Genomic DNA, 22940 nt, shown 5'->3' on the forward strand with positions numbered 1-22940 from the left:
TAAATCTCTCAGCATCCATTTTCTAGCTCTCTGTGTGTTTGTGTCCTTGCAGACGAGAAAAGGGGGAGCGCACATTTCCGGGAGGGCGTGTCCTTTTAAAAAATGCAAGAGGCGTTGCTTTGTTGCCGGCCGTTTTCGCCGGTGTGTTAAACACACTTTAGAAAGGAGTGTTCCCAGACTATCAGAAGGCGGAGATCTCTGATTGTCTGGTGGTGAGACTAAAACGCACACAACTTGCCGGCAAAACGGCCCAACATTAGCCGAAAATCTGGCAGTGTAAAAGGGGTTTTAGTTCAAGGTCCATAAAGTTTAATATATTCAGCGTCATACTTGTGTTCGGCCTTGTTGTCAAGCTAGTTTGCTGTCTCTGTCAAGTAGTCACTTACTCTACAGCAGGAAACGGCACTTCAAAATAAAAGCTCTGTGCCAGAAATTCACTGTACTTGAAAAAAAAAAAAGTGTGTTTTTTACAAACTTGACATGTTCGCGAGTCACTTGCTGCCCATTCAGAAGGACCTGCGACCCACTTTTGGACCGCCACACACCAGTTGGGAACCACTGACTATAATGCGTTTTGCTGCTGCCCCTTCCACAGCAGTGCTTTACTTTGCCTCCTGATCAGACTCCAGTCTGCTTCTCCAAACTGCAGACGTGCTGACTGACATCCACTGTATATAATACACTGATGATGGATAAATGCTTTATACAACCCCACTTCAGAGAGATCCAAACTATCCCTTTAACAAGAATGTTGACACACTTGATTTGAGTGAATAATCATCTGATTGAGTTCAGTGTGATTTCAGAGGATACAGAAACAGGCTCAGTAAACTGTTCTTTGTATTTTACCAGATTTATGCTAGACTTCTACTGGATCATTTATTGAGTCAGAAAATAGTTTGATTATGCACTTATTTATTTATTCATGAGATTTTGGGAGAAAAATGAATCTCAATAGTAATTTCTGTTAAGATATTAAATTTATATATCATAGCATGACTGTTAGCCTAAGACATATATGGACCAACTTTTACTTTGCTGAAGGGAAGGAGGAGGATGTGCACGGACAGATTACAGGATAAATATGTCTTTGTAAATTTTTCTTTTAAAACAACCAGATTTTTCTGAGCAGTAGCAGCAACGTCCAATCAGCTCCCTCAGACTGCTACACACACCGACTGACAGCTGGACGTCCTGTTCGACGTGGAGGAGCCTCAGAGTCTGCTGCCACTGCATGATTTATTTGTTTTAATGTGCAGGTTGTTTTAACACGGTTATCATTCTGATGATTTATTAATTGTTATTTTCATGATAATTAAGGATCAAGAACATTTATAAAGCTGTTGAGATCATTTCAGAGTGCAAAGTCGACCTTTTTGTAAAAATGTAAAGTGACCGGAGCTCGTCTCTCTTTGTACAGTGATCTTCCAGAAAATATTGGTTGGAATATTTTCCATGTTTTGCTTTTCTTCTGTGCTAAGGCTCACGCTGTGTTCAACAACCTTTTTGCAGGGAACCATTTCTTCAAATTTAAGCCGCTGTTGATTGAGATCAAACAATCTTGGCCACGACCTGCTCCTGACCGCGTAAAGGTAGCCTACACTGCAGTTTTAATGGCAATATTTTAGACTCAGCTGCTAACGCTAAAGTACCTCACTATTCTGTTTCCACATAAAATGATCTGTTAAGAACATGTTGAAGTCTGCAAAGTGGTTCTCCAACAAAACGCCTTGTTGAACGCACCTGTGCGTTAGCGATTAAACTGAGCATGCTTTATCGTCTTGGATTTCTCCGCCAGTTCAATTGTTTCTTGGGTTTTACTGAATGCTATTTTAAGACCAATTGAAAATTAAAAATATTTGATCTAAAAATGAGCTGTGTTCAGTTTTTATGGTGACTTGTGGTTCCTACAGTCTCCTCGTAAAGGAGCCAGAGCCTTCAGCAGTCAGACTCCTCTTCTGTGGAACCTGCTTTCAGTATCTGAAGCTGGGTCGTGGGTGCAGCAGGCTGAGCAAAGTACTCCAGACGTCCTGGAGGACCCCGAGGCGTTCCCAGGCCAGACGATATATATATAATCCCTCCAGTGTGTTCTGGGTCTGCCCCGGGGCCTCCTACCAGTGGGACCCACGTCCCAACCCTCACCTATGGTCATGAACTCTGGGTAGTGACTGAAAGAATAAGATCACGGATACAAGCAGCCGAAATGAGTTTCCTCTGTAGGGTGTCTGGGCTCAGCCTGAGAGATAGGGGGAGGAGTCAGACATCCAGAGGGAGCTCGGAGTAGAGCCGCTGCTCCTTCATGTTGAGGTGGTTCAACATCTGATCAGGATCCTCCTGGCCGCCTCCTGTTAGAGGTGTTCTGGCACGGCCCACTGGCCGGAGGCCCCGGTGCAGACCCACAAACTACATCTTGTCCAAAATTCCGCTGCCAGACTTCTTTAGCTTCTCTTCATTGGCTCACGGTAAATTTCAGAATTGATGTTATGATTTTATCAATAGCCTTTAAGGCCCGCTCTGGACTCGCACCTAAGTACATCTTAGATCTTTCAACTCCGTACGTGCCCGGTCATAACCTCAGGTCCTTAATGAAGGCTCTGCCGGCTGTTCCACACTCCAGGCTGAAAACCAAAGGTGACTGAGCCTTTTATTATTAGAGCCCCACTCCCTGGAACAACTTCCCTGAGGAGAGCCCGGTGAGTTCCTGATCCACTTTGTGAAATCCCTCTTAAAACACACCTTTATAAATGTGCTGTCACAGGGTTTGTGGCCTGAATTCACTTTTGTCTGTAAGTCACTTCTCAAAACTGATTTATATATGAAGGTATTCTCTTAACTTTTATTTAACTGATTGTTTTATTTTAACTATTGTACTCTTTCTCGTGTGTAGCTCCTGTCATCTCATGTCAACTCATCCTCACTGTGACCTCGTCACATGTCCACGTTTGGTCATGGACTTTCCACGTCCACATATGACGTCCAAGGTACCCTGGGTGTGTTGGTTGTTGATGTTCTGGGACACCGTGTCAACTTCAGCCTGTTACATGCATTGTCTGTTTTCAAAATACACTTCTGTTTTCACAGGAAATGTACAGTTTGATACAGTCTCTTTCAAAATAAAAGCACTACGTCGGTACAACACCAAAGATTGACGTTTTTTTTTCCTTCAACACACACATGGTTGGGTTTAGGAAAAAAGAACAGGATTTGGCTTTACAGTCTTACAGGAAGTGAACACCACTCTCCCGGGTGAAAGTCAGTGGTTGTTGTTTCCATCCACCACCGCTCCTGCTCACCTACCATACTCAGACTTCCACCACCTTACGCCTGTCGTGTCCCCCTGACTCCGCCAGGCGCCGTTAAACAATAACAGCAACCAGCTGCGTTGTATGCTGTACTTCTTCCACCACTGCTGAACACCACTCAGAGGAATGTGAGAAAATATAAATGCAATTTGGGTTCTTTTCTTCGACGACCAGAAAGTTGTCTTTCCTGTACTTTGACAAAGGTCAAAGGTCAAGGTCAGTGCGACCTCACACAACATGGTTTTGGCCATAATTGAAGAATTTGTCGCTAATTATGACAAAACTTCACAAAAATGTCCACAAAAAGGATAAAATAATGAAGTGATTACAATTTATATCCAAAAGGTCAAAGGTCAGCTTCACTGTGNGCCCTGTGAGGCAAATTGTGATTTGTGATATTGGGCTTTATAAATAAAATTGATTGAAATTGATTGATTGATCATAATGTTCTGCAAAAACACTTTTCTGGCCATTATTCAACGTTGTACCTCAGGAATACTGTGGGCAAATTTTTTTCAAATTTGGCAAAAACATCCACCTAGACTCAAGGATAAACTGATTAGATTTTGGTGGTCAGAGGTCAAAGGTCAGTGTGACTTTGATTCCGTCTCATTCTCCAGAATGCGATGTCTCCTGAACACCTTGAGGGAATTTCTTCAAATTTGGCACAAAGATGAACTGATTAGAATTTGATAGTCAAAGATCAAGGTCACTGTGACATTTCTCATTTTTGTAAACACAATATCTCAAGAACACCTTGAGGGAATTTCTTCAAATTTGACACAAACATCCACTTTAAGTCAAGAATGAACTGATTAGAATTTTGTGGTCAGAGGTTGAGGTCACAGTGACCTTGTGTCTGTCTCATTTTTTGTAAACACAATATCTCAAGAACACCTTGAGAGAATTTCTTTAAATTTGGCACAAACATCCACCTGGACTCAAGGATGAACTGATGAGGTTTTGCTTGTCAAAATGTTTGGGGCCATAACTCGAGGATTCATACGCTAATTATGACAAAACTTGACACAAATGTCTAACAGGATCAAATAATGAAGGTCAAAAGGTCAAAGGTCAGCTTGACTGTGACATCATCATGTTTTAACGTCATATCTCAGGAACAGAAGGGGAGACATTTGGTCAGATACTGAATTGGTGACTCTAATCTTGAAACTGTGCTGATTGTATAGATCAGCATCCATGTTTTCACTGACATGGATGGAGACTGTCAGAGACACTGGACTGATGGGCGGAGTCATACAAATGCGTGACGGTAATTCTAGTTTTTCCATATTCACTGTGAGGGTCCGAGGACAGGGGGATGTTGTATGTTGTGATGCCCTCTGAGGCAAACTGTGATTTATAAGTAAAACTGAGTTATATTCTGAGTGTTAAAGTCCAGCATCGCAGCTGTATTAACATTTTGTAGCTGATGCAGTGATGAGGCGACTGAAAGGAGGTAATTACTGTTGTCAGCCACATCAAGACAAACCCACTGCATTTGTGTCCGAACACAAAACTGAGTGTGTGAGCACGATGCTGTGGGCTTTCACAGAGAGGCAGTGTGCTGCAGTTATCATGGGGGAGGAACACGGAGGAGGGTTTTCAAGCTAAGAGATGGTCTGTCAGTATTCTGCTGCACTACGATGAAGTTTCTGCCTCTGATTTCACCCACAGTATGAACATTTAACGAGTAGTTTTGTGTGTGTATGATTTTCTTTCTGTTTTACTGTAGGCGGCTGATTTGTTTGTCTATTTATTAACCTTGGTGGTAAAATCCTTTCTTACACAATGAGTTGCTTTAGTTTTCTCATTGCATTTGCTTTTTATTCTTACTATTTTTAATCTTTCTTTAAATATTTATAGAACTATAGTTTCTTTAAATTGTCTTAATTGCTGAAACACAGAACTTATTTTTTATTTCTATTCGTGCTCACAAGGTTTCCAAAGATACCAACTATGCAGAGTTAGTGAGCAGCTAATTACATGTAGTTAAATTACAAAATAAATGTAATTAGTTACAGTTACTGAAAGAAACATGTAATTACAGTCACTAATCAAAATGTTGGTGATTGCAGAGTCGATCCATCTGATATATTCATTTTGATGAAAAAGTTAACGTGTATACGGGAACACCTTCTTTTGGCAGAGCTCATTTCTGGACATTTTTCAGCGTTATTGCCAAACAGTTGTGAGAAAAGTATTCTATTGTAAAAAGTTACATTACTTTTACTCTTATCAGCACCTCTGCAGCCTCACAGATCTCATCCAGGTTGTTTTAGACCTTTCTTTTGGTTTTACTGCAGTTACTGTGACTCAGATTCAGTTCTACCAAACAGCCACATGGGGGCAGCAGAAACAAGCTGTAACCAACACTGACATAGAGCAGTATCACCTCTTTGGTCATGTCTGTACAGAAGTGCACTGCAGTCACTGGATAAAAAAGACACCTTACATCATAATTACAAGATAAGAACAGAAGCAGAATAGCAAAGATGTTCCCAGGGTTAGATAAGACCTGCCCCCGCTGTCATCACGGTGAAGCCACTCTGCTCTATTCATTTTGTTCTTTGATCCTAAACCCAGCCACATGCTTTTTTTTTAAGGAAAAAAAATGTAATTTTGCTGTGTTGTACCGACGTAGTGCTTTTATTTTGAAAGACACTGTATCAAACTGTACATTTCCTGTGAAAACAGAAGTGTATTTTGAAAACAGACAATGCATGTAACAGGCTGAAGTTGACACGGCGTCCCAGAACGTCAACAACCAACACACCCAGGGTACCTTGGACGTCATATGTGGACGTGGAAAGTCCATGACCAAACGTGGACATGTGACGAGGTCACAGTGAGGATGATGTTGGCTTTTGTTGCCGATACCTAATCGTGTTTTTTTGTCGACATCTCAGCATCGGCTGCGGCGTCCCAGAATGTCAACAACAGATGCAGGAGGATACCTAGCTCATAATATGTAGACGTGAAAGTCCACTGACAAAGCAGTGATGTGTGACGACTCGGGATGAGAACGTGTTGAAAAATCTGCAGTAAAATAAATGAAAGGACGGCTTTTTTCGTCTGTGTCTGACGCCAGAAGTCACTGACCAAGCGCCGGATTTTGACAACTTTGAAGTGAAACCAGGTTGAATAAATACAAAATGCAGCCGTTTAAATTTGTATGCCCCTCCCCAAATGCTTAAAATTATTTGACATGCCTCCCCCTTTTTGCACCACCCCCCTTCTACCTCATAAGTAACGAACAGTCCCTAACTTCACTTTAGGATGCAGGACCTTTGAAACATTTTTACAGTGTGGCGTTGCTGAATCCTTCCTCCTCCTCTGCGGGACACCACTCAGAGGTTAGTCAGAAAATATAGATGTATTTTTTACCTCTCCTTGAACCACACAGCTGCCTTTGCTGTAACTTTCCAGCAGGTGGTGCCATTGAGCCATAGATGCCCCTCCTCTCTCGCCGTAGAAGAAGAGCTGCAGCCCCTCTCAGCATCAGCACCACCAGCAGAGACGTCTCCCTCCTCCGATCCTCTCCTCCTCCTCTCCGTCCACTGCGGAACATCGGCCTGTTCTCCTCCCGTCCCTCCGCCAGCGGCACACCCGGCCCGCCATGGACAACTCCGGCAAAGAGAAGGAGGCCATGCAGCTGATGGCTGAGGCCGACAAGAAGGTCAAAGCGTCCGGATCCTTCCTCGGGGGGATGTTCGGGTAAAGGATGCTCTCATCCTCTGTTTACCTCTCTCTCATTTTGGATATGGGGGGGGGGGGGGGGGGGGGTCCCTGCACGCGGGGCCTATCGCAGCCATTAAATTCTTTAACGGAGCAAATCGTTTTAATAATCCTATAATACAGTTATGAAACCACTGTGTGTTTCTGTGGCGCTCAGTAATGACCGTCAGAGGCCTGATCAACCCCTGCATTCATCTGTTGTATATATTATTATGGGATATGCCTGTAATCTGCTCCATACATCCCTGCAGGAGCTGCTCGCTTCCTCTGTGACACCGTGTCCTTCTCACTCATCTATACACAAACTGTCACAGCGCATTTTATTTATTACCAGCCGTGTGCTGAGAATAAAAATGTGAGCAGTCATCGCAGATACTGTGGCCCGCTGCTGGCCCGCTGCTGGCCCGCTGCTGTCCCGCTGCTGTCCGCCTGTCACGCGACAGAAATGTGAATGTGGCACATCGATGCAGCTGCGGGAGGAGAGCGGGCTCGCACAGAGCGGGAGGCCGGGGAGGGATGCAGGGATGCGGGGAGAGGAGCGAGGGATCAGGCGGTGTTGATGGAGGTGATGCGGGGGTTGGTGTGTGTGTGTGTGTGTGTGTGTGTGGGCTGGGGCCCTTCTTGTGTGGGAGGGGCGGATGTTTACATGTAAAATGGAAACACTGGAATATAAATTTTGGTATGACGTAACCTGACATAGATTGATAGATAGATTAACTGATTGATCAAATGACTGGTCGACTGGTTGATCGATTGATTGTGGCCCCTTTCCAGAGACATATTATTGAACAGAGAGTGCTCCAGGTGCAGCCTGCATCAATACCTCACTGTCATTCTGTTAAGCACTTTCAACCTTACTAAAACCTTATATTTTATAAATGTACAGTGTGTTTTGGATGTTGCATGTAAATGTGTGTAAATGCACAAAATACAGCAAAGGGAATATTCAGTGTTTCAAAACCACCCGATGTCCAAGGTCCAAGGCTCATTTTAGAGCTGAAACAGTTCAATGACTCGACACACAGAAAATTAATGGGAAGCTATTTTGACAATGACTTAAACAAAAATCGCCCCAGGGCCTCCATCTAGAAAGGGCCCCCCAACAGCCCCCTTCTCTTCTGGTCACTGTTAGTATTCAATGGAGGTCCAGCAGGGGGCGCCGTGTGCCGTGAGCTCTGTGTCATCACTGCGGCTGATTGTATGTTTTATTAGACATTATAGGTTTGCTTGGTCTCAACAAGGGACACATTATTCACAGCACATGGAGATATCTGCTGAGCTAGTCACAAGGGCCCCTGAGGACGCTCCGCCCCCTCTGTGCTGAGAGTCTAGCTCCGCCCCTGAAAACACGACATTTGAAGACGTCACTCTTTTTTTTACATTTCCTGATGTTGTGTCATGGCACATAATTAATGGAGAAAATAATCCACAGATTTACTGATACTGAAAATACGTCTTAGCTGCCTGTCGCCCCGACTGAAATTATTCAAATTACAGTTTATTCTCATTTCATTTTGATTTTATTTTATTTTGATTTAATTTTTATTTGATCTGATCGGATTTATTTTATTTCATTTTTTATGTTAATTAATTTAATTTAATCTGATTTCACCTCATTTTCAGATTATTTTTTTTAAATTTTTCTTACATCCCAGGGCGTCAACTGTTTCACATAAATACAGGTAAAATACAAAAATACAAAACAACATTTAACCAAAAAACTAAACCACATAACAAACAAATACATCAAATTACATCAGACATTATGAAAAGTGGACGCAGTGCAACACATTAATCATTCTCCATTCAGTGATGGACCCAAGCATGCCAAGGGCCAACTTTTATTTCAGAAAACATGAGATTTAAAAAACAAAAAACAAAATCTTTTTCCCAAAGAGACAAAAGAACTGTTAAAATATCAACCATAAAAGAGCCATTGAACAACAACCATCACTTGTCAGTTTGATTAATACTCTTATAACCAGTCTGATCCGACAGGAGCTGAAAACATAGATACACTGTGGGTCTCAAACGTTTCTCTTCATCAGGGAGAAAACTGTAAGACGTAATGAGACACAGTTAGTTTGACTTCTGACGTTTTAAATCCAAGTTTAAATCTCGTCGCTCCCTTCTCCCCTCAGATCCACCCACCACCACGCTGTGTCCACATTTTACATCTTCGCCACCATATAAAATCAATATAACAGATAAACAACATCCATCAGTAACAACTCTGTGATCAGGCAGCTTCCTCTAACTTCAGAATTCAAATGGATCACATCTGTTTCCCCACACAGGACCAGCATGTGTTATTAATGAGCTCAGAGTTAAGAGATGAAGAAAACTTATTTGGGGTCGTTTGGTGGTTTTGGCAGGTTGAGACGATCCACTGCAGAAAACACGAGATTCATTTGATCAGATATGTTCATATAATGTCTCTCTGAAGAGGACAGGTGCTTTGTAAAGCTGGCATAAGATCCTAAGTGAAGATAATATCCTAAAGTCTAATGTGATCAATCAGTCAGACTGAATCTTATTGATAAACAGAGTTCTGGTTTGTGACTCTGGGACAGTGTGCAGGCTCTGCATTATCAGCTTAATGAACTTGATTTAATATCTCTGTTGTTGCCCAGTTTCCTGCAGCAGCAGCAGGAGATGCTGACTGTCACACTTTTACCTGAAGTGAACAACAAAATGGAGGAAATCCACTTCCTTCAACCGTTCACAGCTGCACAGAGACTTTAACTTTATTGATCCGATAATGGCATGAACATATTCAAGTCTGTTATGGCAATGAGATTACACACTTGTTATGCCCTTAATGTATTGCAGTTTGCATCCATGCTCTCTATGATCGATTGATTTATATTTTGTGTCATGCACACTTACATGTGCCCCTCAGGGGTTTACGAGACACAGTTACAGTGACGTTGCAGTAAACGATCCAGAGTGCATGTTATTTTACTGCTCAGTCCAGGAACTGAAGACTCTGCCTTCTGGCTCAGGCCTGGCAAAGAAATTCAGCCACCAAAAAGGTTCCCCCTCTGACACAAAGCTCTAATTTTTCATGATGATCCAACCAAAAGAATTCAACATGGATAGAGGTCATATTACTGAAAAGTACATTCTTTAAGTCTTCATATACGGGACAGTAAAACAAGAAATGAACGTCATTCTCAACTTCATTCTGGAGTGGTGTTAAACCTTCTCTAAAGTCCCGTCTCCACCAAACCCTTTCAGTCCAGCACCTGTGGAACCAGCAGTAAACCTTCAGACATGGTACCTAGACCCTCGGTCTGTTCAGACAGTCCTCTTAAATGTGGGCGGGGTTGTTGTCACTCACTGCTCCGTCCAGCACTCGCTGTATTTCCTCATCAGCGGTGACACAGATGGAAGTCTGCACCTGGTTTATCGTCCACAGAACGAGGCTGCACGCCCACATTTTCACAACAAAATAGAACAGGCTGCAGTGAGAGTCTCTCTCCATGGGATATTTAAAAATAGCAGCTTTGTGCATTTAGTCCTTCTCAGGCAAGCTCAGGGGTTTAGTGTTGCTGTAGCCCACAGGAAGTGAGGATTAGAATATATGACCTTCACATAATCCGCTCCAAATTAATCTATATTTTTAAAGTCATTACTAAAAGTGTGTGTCATATAAAAACTAAAGTGATGGTCAAAGTTGTCACAGTGAAATTTAAGGTGTGCTGATGGATTCACGTCATCAACTCATGCATTGAGTAACATTACAAGTTAACGTTCCACCTTAAAAGTTGCCGGCAGTCGGCCCAGTGAATGAAGTTATTTTTTTCTCTTTCATTTTATAGTTGTAGTTTACTGATGTATGAACAGAGGTTACATAAAACCAGAGTGAGCGTCCTCTACTGACCAATCAGACTGCAGGGTTTCTAGCTCCACCTTTTAGTACCAGATCTGTGTGCTAGGTACCCCAACAGAGGGGGGACCAAACATGGGGACGCTAAGGAACGCTTCTGTTGGTACCATCCACAACTTTTACTGTGGGAACAGAAAAAAAGTGAACCAAACTGAACTGAACCTTTGTCTTTTGTTTAGATTATACTTCAACACAAGGTGCCACACTGTAGCTGTTCTTTATGAGGCAATACGTTCATAGTTTTGGTTTGTACCATGAGTCAACAGATCGTATTTCTCTAATCATGAGAAACATGTCACTCCTAATCTCCTGAATATCACACGTTAACCTGTTCTGGAACAGAAATGACAAGTTGTTTAAATAAAATAATGATTTCAGCTCATAGCCCACAGATGACAGTGGGAGATGTCCTTATTAAATATGTTTTGGCGAGTCTCTGATCCGACATCTTCAAATCTATTCCAAAGCCGAAGCATCTGACGTTTATGTCTGATGTTTGGAGGTTCCCATCCCATATCTCCACTTATGACCAAAACTGAAGTAAATTTAAGGACTGCCAGGAAGAATCGAATCGCTCTATAATGCACCGTGTTACAACGTGTATATTCTCAGAAACCCCAAAGCTGACTGACTGACTGAGCTGCAACACTGACAGGTCCTGTAAATGTCATGTGCTCATCCAGCGTCAGGACAGGATATTTATACTAGTCAATTAAAAAAAATGAACTTCTTTCCACTGATTCCGAAATGTACTATTTGTCTTGATTTACCACTCGTCTCTCTGTCTGCTTGACTCGCTGTCCTCCGTGTGTTTCGTCTTCTTCAAATAGACGCCAAGCTGCAGAGCCAGAGCTCTGTCCCATATACAGAGACGTAAACACCATGTAAACTAGTTCATGCTACAGTCACGTGGCCACGAATCACATATACAGTCGGCTACATGAGAATCAGATGCTCAAAATCTGAAACTGGAGTTTTATTTCTGGTCGTACAGCATTAAAAAACATCAGACTTTTGCCTCATAGGAGGCGAAATGCGATTTTAGGGAGAAAGCTGCAGGGTGAACGTGTCCTCAGCTGACCTCTACAGTGATGTCATACAGCTGGACGACGCTGCATGTGAGTTTATGTTCGTGCTTCATGTCAGAGTCAGACAATTTGTAATGCTGAAGTTAACGTTTGTCTTTTTAAAAATACATCACTGATTCGTATGAATAAAATAAATTATGTAAAAGGGAAATGATTCATCCTGATTGTTTTTGCCTTGTGTGTGTGTGTGTGTGTGTGTGTGTGTGTGTTATAGGGGGAACCATAAGGTGGAGGACGCCTGTGAGATGTACGCCAGAGCAGCCAACATGTTTAAGATGGCAAAGAACTGGAGCGGTATGTGACACACACACACACACACACACACACACACACGTCACACACTCGCTCTGCATGATGAACAGAAAACACACACATGAATCTGTGCACCGATAAACAAACTCCCACACACACACACCCACACACGAGCACACATTCACATTTTAACAGGATATAAATGATTCAGCCGCCTGCAGAGAGACTTACATTACCACATGCAGCAGTAAGAGCTTCACACACACACACACACACAGCTCGTTCAGGAGCGTATCGATAATAAGTGAGACCTTGGTGGCTGCAGAGACCAGTGTGTGCACGAGATAGGACAGCTGTTCCAATAATAGCTGGTGCTGTGCAGAATTTAGCTGTTTAGATGTGTGTTGATGGTTCTGCTGCCTGATGTGTGTCGACAGAGAAAACAGACTTTGAGAGGGACGATTAAAAATGAGGAGTGTTTGGTCAAAAGCAGGAGACTGAATTTTTGTGTGTGTGTGTGTGTGTGTGTGTGTGTGTGTGTGTGTGTGTAGCTGCGGGGAATGCATTCTGTCAGGCTGCTCGGCTCCACATGCAGCTGCAGAACAAACTGGACTCGGCCACCAGCTTCGTCGACGCCGGCAACGCCTACAAGAAGGCCGACCCACAGGGTGAGCGTCACTGTCTGACACACACACACGCAGCTGATTCATTCAAACATATTAAAGTCTATAAATCTCATATTGCTCCTCTTTCTTTCCAAAAAACACCACTGGTACCTGACACATGTATGACGTTTGTTCTGGTCATGCTTGGCTAAAATCAAATAAACAGTGGATACACATGGTGCCGTGCACAGACATTATGCAGGGCAGGTGCACAAATAGAAAAAAAGGTATCTCTTCCATCTTTGGAAGTGATGGTGCAAAAAAATAAATAAATAAATGTGTTTGCACGCTGCTGGGAGGTTTCTATCTGCCAGCACCAGAGGGTTTTTAATGCCCAAATACATACAGTACATTTGTGCACAGTCATGAGCAGGGAAATGTCAGAACAGCTTACATATGAGGTGTCTAAATATCTATATTGTACACACTTAGCTGCTGCTACACATTACTGTTCTAACAAACAACACCACACTGTGCACACTTTAGTCATCTTTAAATTAAGGCTGCTTTCACACCTGCCCTGTTTGGTTCGGTTCAGTCAAACTACAAACAAAGGAACTCTGGTGCGGTTGGTTTGTGGTGAGAAGGTGTTCCGACCTGGATGTGAAGCAACTGCAGTCACATGACACATTGTTTGGGTTAAACATGAGCATGTTACAGTCCTGGAGGATTATTAATGTGCACCTCCTCCTGTACTGCCTTAATATGCACATTCAGCACATCCAATGCATCAAAACATTGTTTTCTAGTTGGAGCCGCGCCTCGTTTTCAAACTGTATGGTTTGACTAAAATGAACAATGACAGCAATATAGTCCACGATGAGCAGCGCTAAAATCAACCTGCGTAGTTGTCCCTCCATTGTGACATTAGAAAGTGTCACATTTATCTTGCAAGTGTACTCTTCTTCAACGTTTGCTTTACTTCCTGGATTTTTCCCACATGGAAATTCTGACCAATCAAGAGCAGCTTTCTCACACAAGGCATTTGATCTGGTCCTCTTGTAAATGCTGCCGTGAGAACACGAAACAACTCTAGGCAATTATACAACTTTGGAACAACATGAGTCCCTGATTCAGACCAAAGGAGACCACTCTAGGTCTGACAGCAGCCTTAATAACCATCACGATCAACAAATCTTGACATGAAACTGAAAAACACTCTTCTCTGGATAAATTAATTCATAAACCAACCTCCCATCTGAACTAGGCCTGTGTTCACTTGCAATAATCAGGCTGAGCACATTCTCCTCTCCCTCCTCACTTTATTTTCTCTCCTCCCCTCAATTTGTTCTCCTCCTCTCCTCATGTGCTCATTCTTGTGTTCTGAGAGATGAGACGTGCACTGCTCTCCTTCTCTGTGTCATTTTGTTTGATGTAATTATCAGAGACACAACCTGGGAGACATAAACATTATTTCAGGAAGTGGGAAAGCAATTCAGCATCTGTCTCCGCTCACACTGGACAGTTGATGGAGCAGAATCTGGCAGACTTCACACCAGACTAGTTTACTTATTGTTAAACTTAACGATGGGTTATTGCCTAAATCAGCCTGGCTGTATCGAGGTGTTTTAATAGTGGTTTATTGTCACAGCAGTGACAAACAGAACTAAGGCTGAGGGCAAACACTGTTGTTACCTTGCTGTTCATTAAGGCAGGTCAGGGAGACGTGATGCTGCTCTGCAGGATGTTTAATTTGTGTGCGTTAACTGTGGTGGCTGTGACAACAAGTGAAGAGAGAGGAGGGAGGGCCTGAAGCTCCTGCAGTCTCACAGAATTAAAAACTCAAATGCAACACACTTTTAATGGAGAACTTATGCCATGTGCTGAACTTAAAAAAAAACAAAAAAACATAGAATTAGAAAAAGAAATGGGAAAAAACATCTTGCAAAAAGGTCACTTATCTCAACAGAGACCAAAAGCACAGGTGCTCGAGCACCACTTGGGGTCTATCTTTGCACGTGCCTGGCAGCAGCAGCAGCAGTTGATTATAATGGACGTGCATCAGGAAATGTGTCATGCTGCAACCGTGTCCCATGTATTTTGCCCGATAGGTTTAACATAGACTGTGCAGAATACAATACGTACTTGTCGGTGAAGATTCTCAGTCATCCAGGTCATGGTAATCATAAGTGCTAATCAGAGCGGGTGAAAATTTCCGCTCCTCGCTCGCAGACCTGTCACTTTGCGCCGTTCGTCCGCTCCGCTTGGTTCTGCGCATTCTTCGCTCCGCTCCACTCCATCATAAATTTTATCCCGCTCCACTCACTCACCACTCCGCTCAAAAAAACTGCGTCGTACTACCCTAACCTGTAATCTTCTATTCACAAATAAAACATGAGCTTGGTACATTCTCCGGGGAAGCCCTCTCGCCTCTCCCCGCAGTTAGGGACCGTTCTCCAAGGTACCGCTGCTTCTCTTCTCAGTTTCTTTTCTGAAGTACACAGTAAACTCCATAGTTTTGAAAGAAAAAGTGTGGGTGTGCGCAGGTGCAAAGATGCATTCTGGGTGGAGCATGAGCGACCAGAGCGAAATTGGAGCGAGAGATAAGGCTCCGCTCCACCTTTTTAAAAAAAATAGCCACTCCTCGCTCAACACAAAATCCTTCCGCTCCCCGCTCAGCTCCGCTCACATGCTCATAGGCAACTGGACTTGCTTGCGTTTCTTGAAGACGTTTCGCCTCTCATCCAAGAAGCTTCTTAAGTTCTAAATGACTGGTACGAAGTTGCAGATTATAAACCCTGTGTGGGTGGGAACCCCACACAGGGTGTGAGAACCCCACACAGGGTTTACCGTGATGTCACCCATTGGATTGTGGACTGCAGTTTTGAACCTTTGAGTTTGCTGTCTTGTTTTTGGGAGCCAGAGGGGACCATATTTGGGCGAGAGTGTGGAGCTGTGGAGGAGCGAGGGGTGGATCTGACTCTATAGACTGTGGTGATGTCACTCAAGCAGCCCCGCCTCAGTCTCAGCCTGCAGTGGCCCAAAACATAATATATTACTGTAACACGTTACGTCTGTAGCATGTTACCCCAACACTGATAGTGAGTACTTTTATGTTTGGTACTTTCATATTCTGATGACGATACTTTTTGAAAACATTTTGAATGCAGTTCTTTCAGTATTTCTACACTGTAGTATTTCTTCTGTTTCGTGACGCTGGCTGCCTCACATGTTGAAAAAGGGAAGCCTCTGTATCAAAGTCAGAGTCAGACCCTGCGGAGGTATCGCTGGCAGATTAAATTGGGTCCCTGGGTTGCTCTTGAAAAATTGATATCTGGGTTATGCTGCAGCGGCCCTCCTGCCTCCCTGTGATGAGCTTAATACAATACTGAGGGTTAGCAGGTTAGTCGTCACAGTGGGAGGAAACTCAGAGTTTTAACATCCAGCGTTTCTCTCTCATCTGTTTCCTTCCAGAGGCCATCAACTGTCTAAATCAGGCCATCGACATCTACACTGACATGGTAAGATCTGCCTCAAACATCAAACTGCTCCCTGTGACTGATCTTTCTATAATAACCCTGGATGTGTGTGTGTGTGTGTGTGTGTGTCGGTTACAGGGTCGGTTCACCATCGCTGCCAAACATCACATCACTATAGCCGAGATTTATGAGGCTGAGCTGGTCGATATCGAGAAGGTATATAATTATATTCAGCCTCCTGTCCTCAGTCTTTTTCATTATGTTTGCTGTTGAATATAAATTATTATTTTCTTGTTTTATTTTCAGGCCATTGCCCACTACGAGCAGGCAGCAGACTACTACAAGGGAGAAGAATCCAACAGGTACACGTGCTGAAACGAACACACACATGAACGCAGCTGAAAAGAATTAGTCAAATAATCTATCAGCCTGTCAACAGAATATTAACTTGTCTCGCAGTGAAATCTGACAGTGGTGGTGCAGTAGATTTTGTGCACAGTGGTGCAGTGAGTCAGAGTTAAAGGTGCAGCCCTGTAACACTCTGATGAGGTGGTCAGTGAATGATGCTGACTCCCACTCCCACAGATTTATCACAGCAAAGCCTGACGACCTTTAACACATAATCCATCATCTAAATGAGCTTGGCCTGGACGATATTACTCTTTATACTTTCAGGAGCATAATGGTGGAAACGTATCAGCCGTTAACTTGTTGGTTTCTTTGTGTTTGTTTCAGCTCAGCCAACAAATGTCTCCTGAAGGTCGGACACTACAGCGCTCAGCTGGAGCAGTACCAGAAAGCTATTGAAATCTATGAACAGGTAACAGAGATGGTTTATCAAGTAATGACCACACATGTATACCATCCATCCATCCATCCATCCAGGCCAGATGAGATATATAATCCCTTCAGCGTGTTCTTGGTCTGCCCCGGGGCCTCCTACCAGTGGGACGTGCCCAGAACGCCTCTGACAGGAGTCGTCCAGGAGGATCCTGATCAGATGTTGAACCACCTCAACTGACCCCTTTCGACATGAAGGAGCAGCGGCTCTACTCCGAGCTCCTTCCAGATGTCCAAGCTTTGGCCCAAGGCATCCCCCAGGGTTCGGTGCTTGGTCCCCTCCTGTTCATCCTCTACATGCTCCCCCTTGGCAACATCATTTGCAGCCATGGTCTTAACTTCCACTGCTATGCTGATGACACCCAGCTCTACATCTCCACTACATCCATCACCACTGAAACTTAGTCCACTCTGACCACCTGCCTCAACGACATCAAGTCCTGGAAGCAGGCCATGACATGATCATCATCGGTCCCAAATCCCTCACCAAAACCTCTCACAACTTCTGCCTCACCGTTGACATTTCCACTCTGCGTTCCTCCCCACACATCCGCAACCTTGGAGTCATTTTGGACAACAACCTCTCTTTCAAAACATATAAATCACATCACCAGTACTGTCTTCTTCCACCTAAAAAAACACAGCTCGTCTCCGCCCATCACTCTCCCCCTCTGCTGCTGAAACTCTCATCCATGCCTTCGCCACATCCAGAATTAACTGTAACAGCATTCTTAATGGAACACCATCCAAACTCCTAAATAAACTCCAAAACATCCAGCGTTCTGCTGCCCGTCTGCGCACCCATTCCCGATCCAGCGATCACATCACCGCTGTCCTTCGATATCCAATACAAAGTCCTTCTCCTCCATAACCAGGCTCCCTCCTACCTCACGGACCTGCTCCACCGCCACACTCCTTCCCGCAGCCTCTGCTCCTCTGTGCCAACCTCCTGACTCCACCACTCAGGACCAAGCACCGAACCTGGGGTGACAGAGCCTTCTCCATAGCTGCCCCCCCTCCCCCTTAAACACATTCAGACTGCACCGACCTGTCCTGGTTCAAATCAAACATCAAAACTCATCTCTTCAAAACGGCATTTAATGTGTGAATGATGTTGTTTGTATTTTATTGTTGTCTGTTTTAAGATAGTTTTTAACCCAAGTAAAATGTCTGAGTACTATGAAATGTGCTCTATAAATAAAATGTATTATTATATATGATTATTATTATCATCATTATTATTATTAAATCCTGAAGTAAACATTTTTAGGAAACCTTAAGGAGAAGATTTGAGGATGTTTTGTGCAACCAATTTTATTTTTCAAGGAAGCCTAAACTCAGACTTTAGGAGTAGAGTCTGCATGTCTTGCTCGCTGGGCAAGATACGAATCCCAAATTGCTCCGACGGCTCGGTGTGTGACTGTGTGTGAATGTTTAAGCGGAGTGGCAGGTGGTACCTCAGCACAGTAGCCTCAGCCACCAGTGTATGAATGAGTGAATGTGACATGTAGAGTTAAAGTGCTTTGAGTGATCGGCCAGGGGCTATACAAGTGCAGGCCTGTTCACCATTTACTGGGCGGTACTGGGCTGGAATAATATTTCAGAAGGGGTTTATGATTTTAAAAAAGTTTGGAACAACTGTCCAACCTGATCACACGCTGCCTTAAATCTCAATGACTGTGTGTGTTTGTATTTCTGTGTGTGTTTCAGGTTGCTATGAGCACCATGGACAATCCTCTGTTGAAGTACAACGCTAAAGAGTATTTCTTCAAGGCTTCACTGTGTCACTTCATAGTGGACGAACTGAACGCCAAGGTACACACACACACACACACACACACACACAGACTGTCAGACAGCCACATATACACACTGATGTACCAATGCCTTGTGTTGCAGTTGGCCATAGAGAAGTATGAGGAGATGTTTCCAGCCTTCTCAGACTCCAGAGAGCTCAAACTCTTAAAGGTATTTTTTATTTTTTCATCTCTGTCTCTACATTTTTATTATATTTTTTCATAAAAGGAAACACACTTGGCTCAATTGGCACTTGACACACACACTTCAATATTAAAATATGATTTATTATTATATTATTTATTATTTAATATTCATAAAGAGCTTTTATTAGGAAAAAAAACGTTTATTTTTCCCATATATTGCATTAATATTATATTAAAGGTCATGTTTTGGTTTAAAATACCCAGTTTTGGTGGCAAAATCACGGTTGGAGAAGGGTCGCTGTCTCGGTAGAAAACAATCTCACTAAAAAGCAGCCATGTTTGATGGCTATAAAGCCACTGGGAACAGAACAATGAGTCGCTGTTTCTCTTGAGCTATGGTCTCTCAGTGACAGCTGATTGGCTCCGAACTGCAGTCGGCAACATGCTGACTTATTAACATTAATTTTAGCTTGGCTCGTTATCAGCTGGTAACTAGCGCCTAGTGGTCTGGTGCACTCTGCAGAGGGAAGGATGGTGAGGCGTTCAAGTGCCGTTCACCAAAGCTGACTTGATTGCAGTCTTCAACACAAGACAACAAACATGTCCTTCTCATGAGGTTAACCATTCGCTCTGAGCTCATCTCTGACTATCATCACTCTTTGCCACCTGCTGTCTTCACCATGACACCTCATGAGCTGCTTCCCTCCACTTACACAATGAAGTACACGTCACACCCTCTCAGGTTGGGATAGTGCACCCAAAAATGAAACTTCAGCTATTATCTACTCACCCATATGCCGAGGGAGACTCAGGTGAAGTTTTAGAGTCCTCACATCACTTGCAGAGATCCAAGGGGAGAGGAGGTAGCAACACAACTCCACCTAATGGAGGCTGACGGCGCCCCAGATTCAAACGTCCAAAAACACATAATTAAAACCACAAAATATCTCCATACTGCTCGTCCATAGTGATCCAAGTGTCCTGAAGCCCTGACATAAAAAGTTGTTTGGAAAAATGTCATTTGAACTCTGTTTTTAGCCAACTTTTATGTCGGGGCTTCAGGAGCGTATTCATGATTTGCAGAAACGTACAATGCCAACATTTTCCTCTGGGGACTGGGCTGCTGTGATATAAACAGCTGGCACTTCTATGTCATAGCAAGATTGAAGGTCATCTCAGTGATTTGCAGAAATATGACCATGAGGTCGAGTCCATGAGGGTTTAAAACTCTGTGTTCAAAACATTTTTGACGCTCACACACTCACCATTACTTGATGTTAGTAAAGTTTCACGTTGTGTCTCCACAGAAACTCCTAGACGCCCACGAGGAGCAGAACAGCGAGGCGTTCACGGAGGCCGTGAAGGAGTTTGACTCTGTGTCTCGTCTGGACCAGTGGTTGACCACGATGCTGCTCCGCATCAAAAAGACCATCCAGGGAGACGCCGGGGACCTGAAATAGACGAGTCTAGAGACGGGGGAGAAAGGGAGGGAGACGGGGGGAGAAGAAAGATCAGGGAAGGGGGTATTGGTGAATAAATGAAAGGAAAGAAGAGTGACATGGCGTTTTTAAGACGTGCTTTGGTGGAAGAAAGTGTCAAAATGAGGGTAGACGGAGACACAGACAGATGAAGAGGGGGTATGAGGGAGGGAGGGTGGGACAGAGGGAGTTTACAGTTGTACATATCAGTCTGCATGTGACCCCCCCAACTAAATAAGCATCACCTTTAAACCACCTTTAGACGACCCCGTGTCCCTGCTCCTACAGTATTGCTCTCCTAACACTGGACTGAATTGTACTTAAAGAGACAGAAATAACAGGTGAGTGTGTGTGTGACAGAGAGTGTGTGAGAGTGTGTGTGTGATCTCTGCAGTAAGGTAATTTATCCACTCTTTGATGGGAAAGTGTGCAGCTCATATCAGATTTAAGGATATATGTTATTAAAAAAGGAAAATAATGTTATTTATGAGATTACTGATATTTATTGTCAATACGGAAAATATTATTTATTGTTTATTCTGGTTCTCAGTGTTACAATTCGTCTTAATATTTTAGGTATTAGCCCCTCCTCTCCCCTCCTTTATTCTCCTTTACTTCCTCTCCTGACCTGTTCTCCCCTCTCCTCCTCCTCCTCCTCCTCCTCCTCCTCCTCCTCCTCTTCTGTCCCCCCTTGTCCTCTCCTCACCCCCACACCCCGTCAGAGTCAGTGATATCACCCATCGTGACCGGTTTGTGTTCTGGCCAGCGGTTGGTTGGTGCAGTTAGCCACCAGTGCTTACCCCCCGTCACTGCCTCGTTTGTGCATGTCTGTTGTCATGTTGATGTAAGTGTTCTCCGTGTCGTGCTAATGTGTGAAGAACATACATGTAGCCTGGTATCATTTGTGTGAAATCAGTAAATATGTACCTCAGATACCGAGTTGAAATAAAAACATCATCGCTCTGGATTTCTGACTGCTCTCTGGTGCATTGTCAGGCGTGTGGTATGAATGTAAGCACGTGGTTGTTTGAGGTATTTAAAGCCAAGGTCACATCACGACCGTGGCACTGAATGCAACAACCAGCAGGCCGTGATGTCCTCCTGCAGCAACGACTATTCCCAAAGTACAACGTCAGTCTGGACTAAATCAATACTTATAATAATTATAACATAAACAACATTTTCAGTTTGTTTTATCCCCCAAAGTGACTTATTTCATTTCTATACCATTTCTGTACTCCAGTGTGTTTAACTTTCCCTCCAAAAACTGTATCTATAGGCAAAGAGGCTAAAAGAACTCAGAACTGCAAAATCATGTTAATAAAATGATGCAGTTGCTTAATTATGGAGTACCTGTGAGAGATGACAGCAGGTCCATGACATACTAGACACTCTGCACTCCAAAATTTAAATATTCTGTGTAAACTCACTTATTTTGTTTTTTGCTTTATTTTATTGTTCGTCGTTTTATTTTATTTTATCTTTATTCAATTTTGAATTCATTTTATTATTTTATTTTTCATTTTATTACGTTTTTGTATTTTATTCTATTTGTTACTGTATATTATTTATTTATTTTTTTACTTTATTTTCTTCAGTTATTTTTTTTATTCATTATTTTATTTTATTATTGTTTTTTTACTTTATTGTATTTTTTTTACTTTATTATATTGTATTTTTATTTAATAGTATTTTACCTTATTTTATTATTTTATTTTATTATATTTTTTCATTTTATTACATTTTAGTATTTTATTCTATTTGTTACTGTATATTATTTATTCAAAAACTTTTTAATTTATTTTATTATTTCATTTTATTCCGTTTTTTATTTATTATTTTATTATATATTTTTTTACTTTGTTTTATTGTTTTATTTTATTTCATTTTATTTTATTTCATACCACATAGGTCTCAGCAAATGTACCTGCAACTGTAGGTTTATGACACAACCACAGGAGGGAGCTGTCACATTTAATAAAGTAGGTTATTAAATATTGCAGTGGGCTAATTACAGAGAAGAAAATTACCATAATTAATCTGTGTATATCACTCCTAGTACAGCAACACAACAAGTAGCACATTATATTATTAAAACATCAGTGAGTCCTTTTAGTTCTATCCTCATTGTGCGTTCACTTGTGACTACTCATTTGTTTTTATTGACTTCATCACCTCAAATTGTGTCAACATCAGGCAGGAGCAATTATTTTATCATTTTTAACAAAAGAAAAATAAACAGAACAACACAAAGACAAGAGATAGGATTTATCAGCGATGGTGGAAATGATGCACCAACATAAGCATAAAAAAACAAACAGAG

General features: G+C 42.6%; 1 protein-coding gene across 2 annotated transcripts; it reads left to right on the top strand.

Moving 5' to 3' along the window:
• The first annotated feature begins 6814 nt into the window (after window positions 1-6814).
• On the top strand, window positions 6815-21572 carry napba (N-ethylmaleimide-sensitive factor attachment protein, beta a). 2 transcript variants are annotated; one of them, XM_050071317.1, is made up of 10 exons: window positions 6815-7019; window positions 12235-12314; window positions 12824-12940; window positions 16352-16398; window positions 16495-16572; window positions 16663-16718; window positions 17092-17176; window positions 18907-19011; window positions 19096-19164; window positions 20447-21572. In XM_050071317.1, exons 1-10 carry the CDS (start codon window positions 6922-6924, stop codon window positions 20597-20599), a joined length of 888 nt encoding a protein of 295 aa, XP_049927274.1. In that variant the 5' UTR covers window positions 6815-6921; the 3' UTR covers window positions 20600-21572. The 2 variants fall into 2 exon arrangements, with proteins under 2 accessions (XP_049927274.1, XP_049927275.1); XM_050071318.1 differs by lacking the exons at window positions 6815-7019; window positions 12235-12314; window positions 16352-16398 and having other exon boundaries at window positions 12833-12940.
• Window positions 21573-22940: the final 1368 nt, after the last annotated feature.

Source organism: Epinephelus moara, chromosome 19, assembly GCF_006386435.1.
Source record: "Epinephelus moara isolate mb chromosome 19, YSFRI_EMoa_1.0, whole genome shotgun sequence".
Lineage (NCBI taxonomy): Eukaryota > Metazoa > Chordata > Actinopteri > Perciformes > Serranidae > Epinephelus > Epinephelus moara.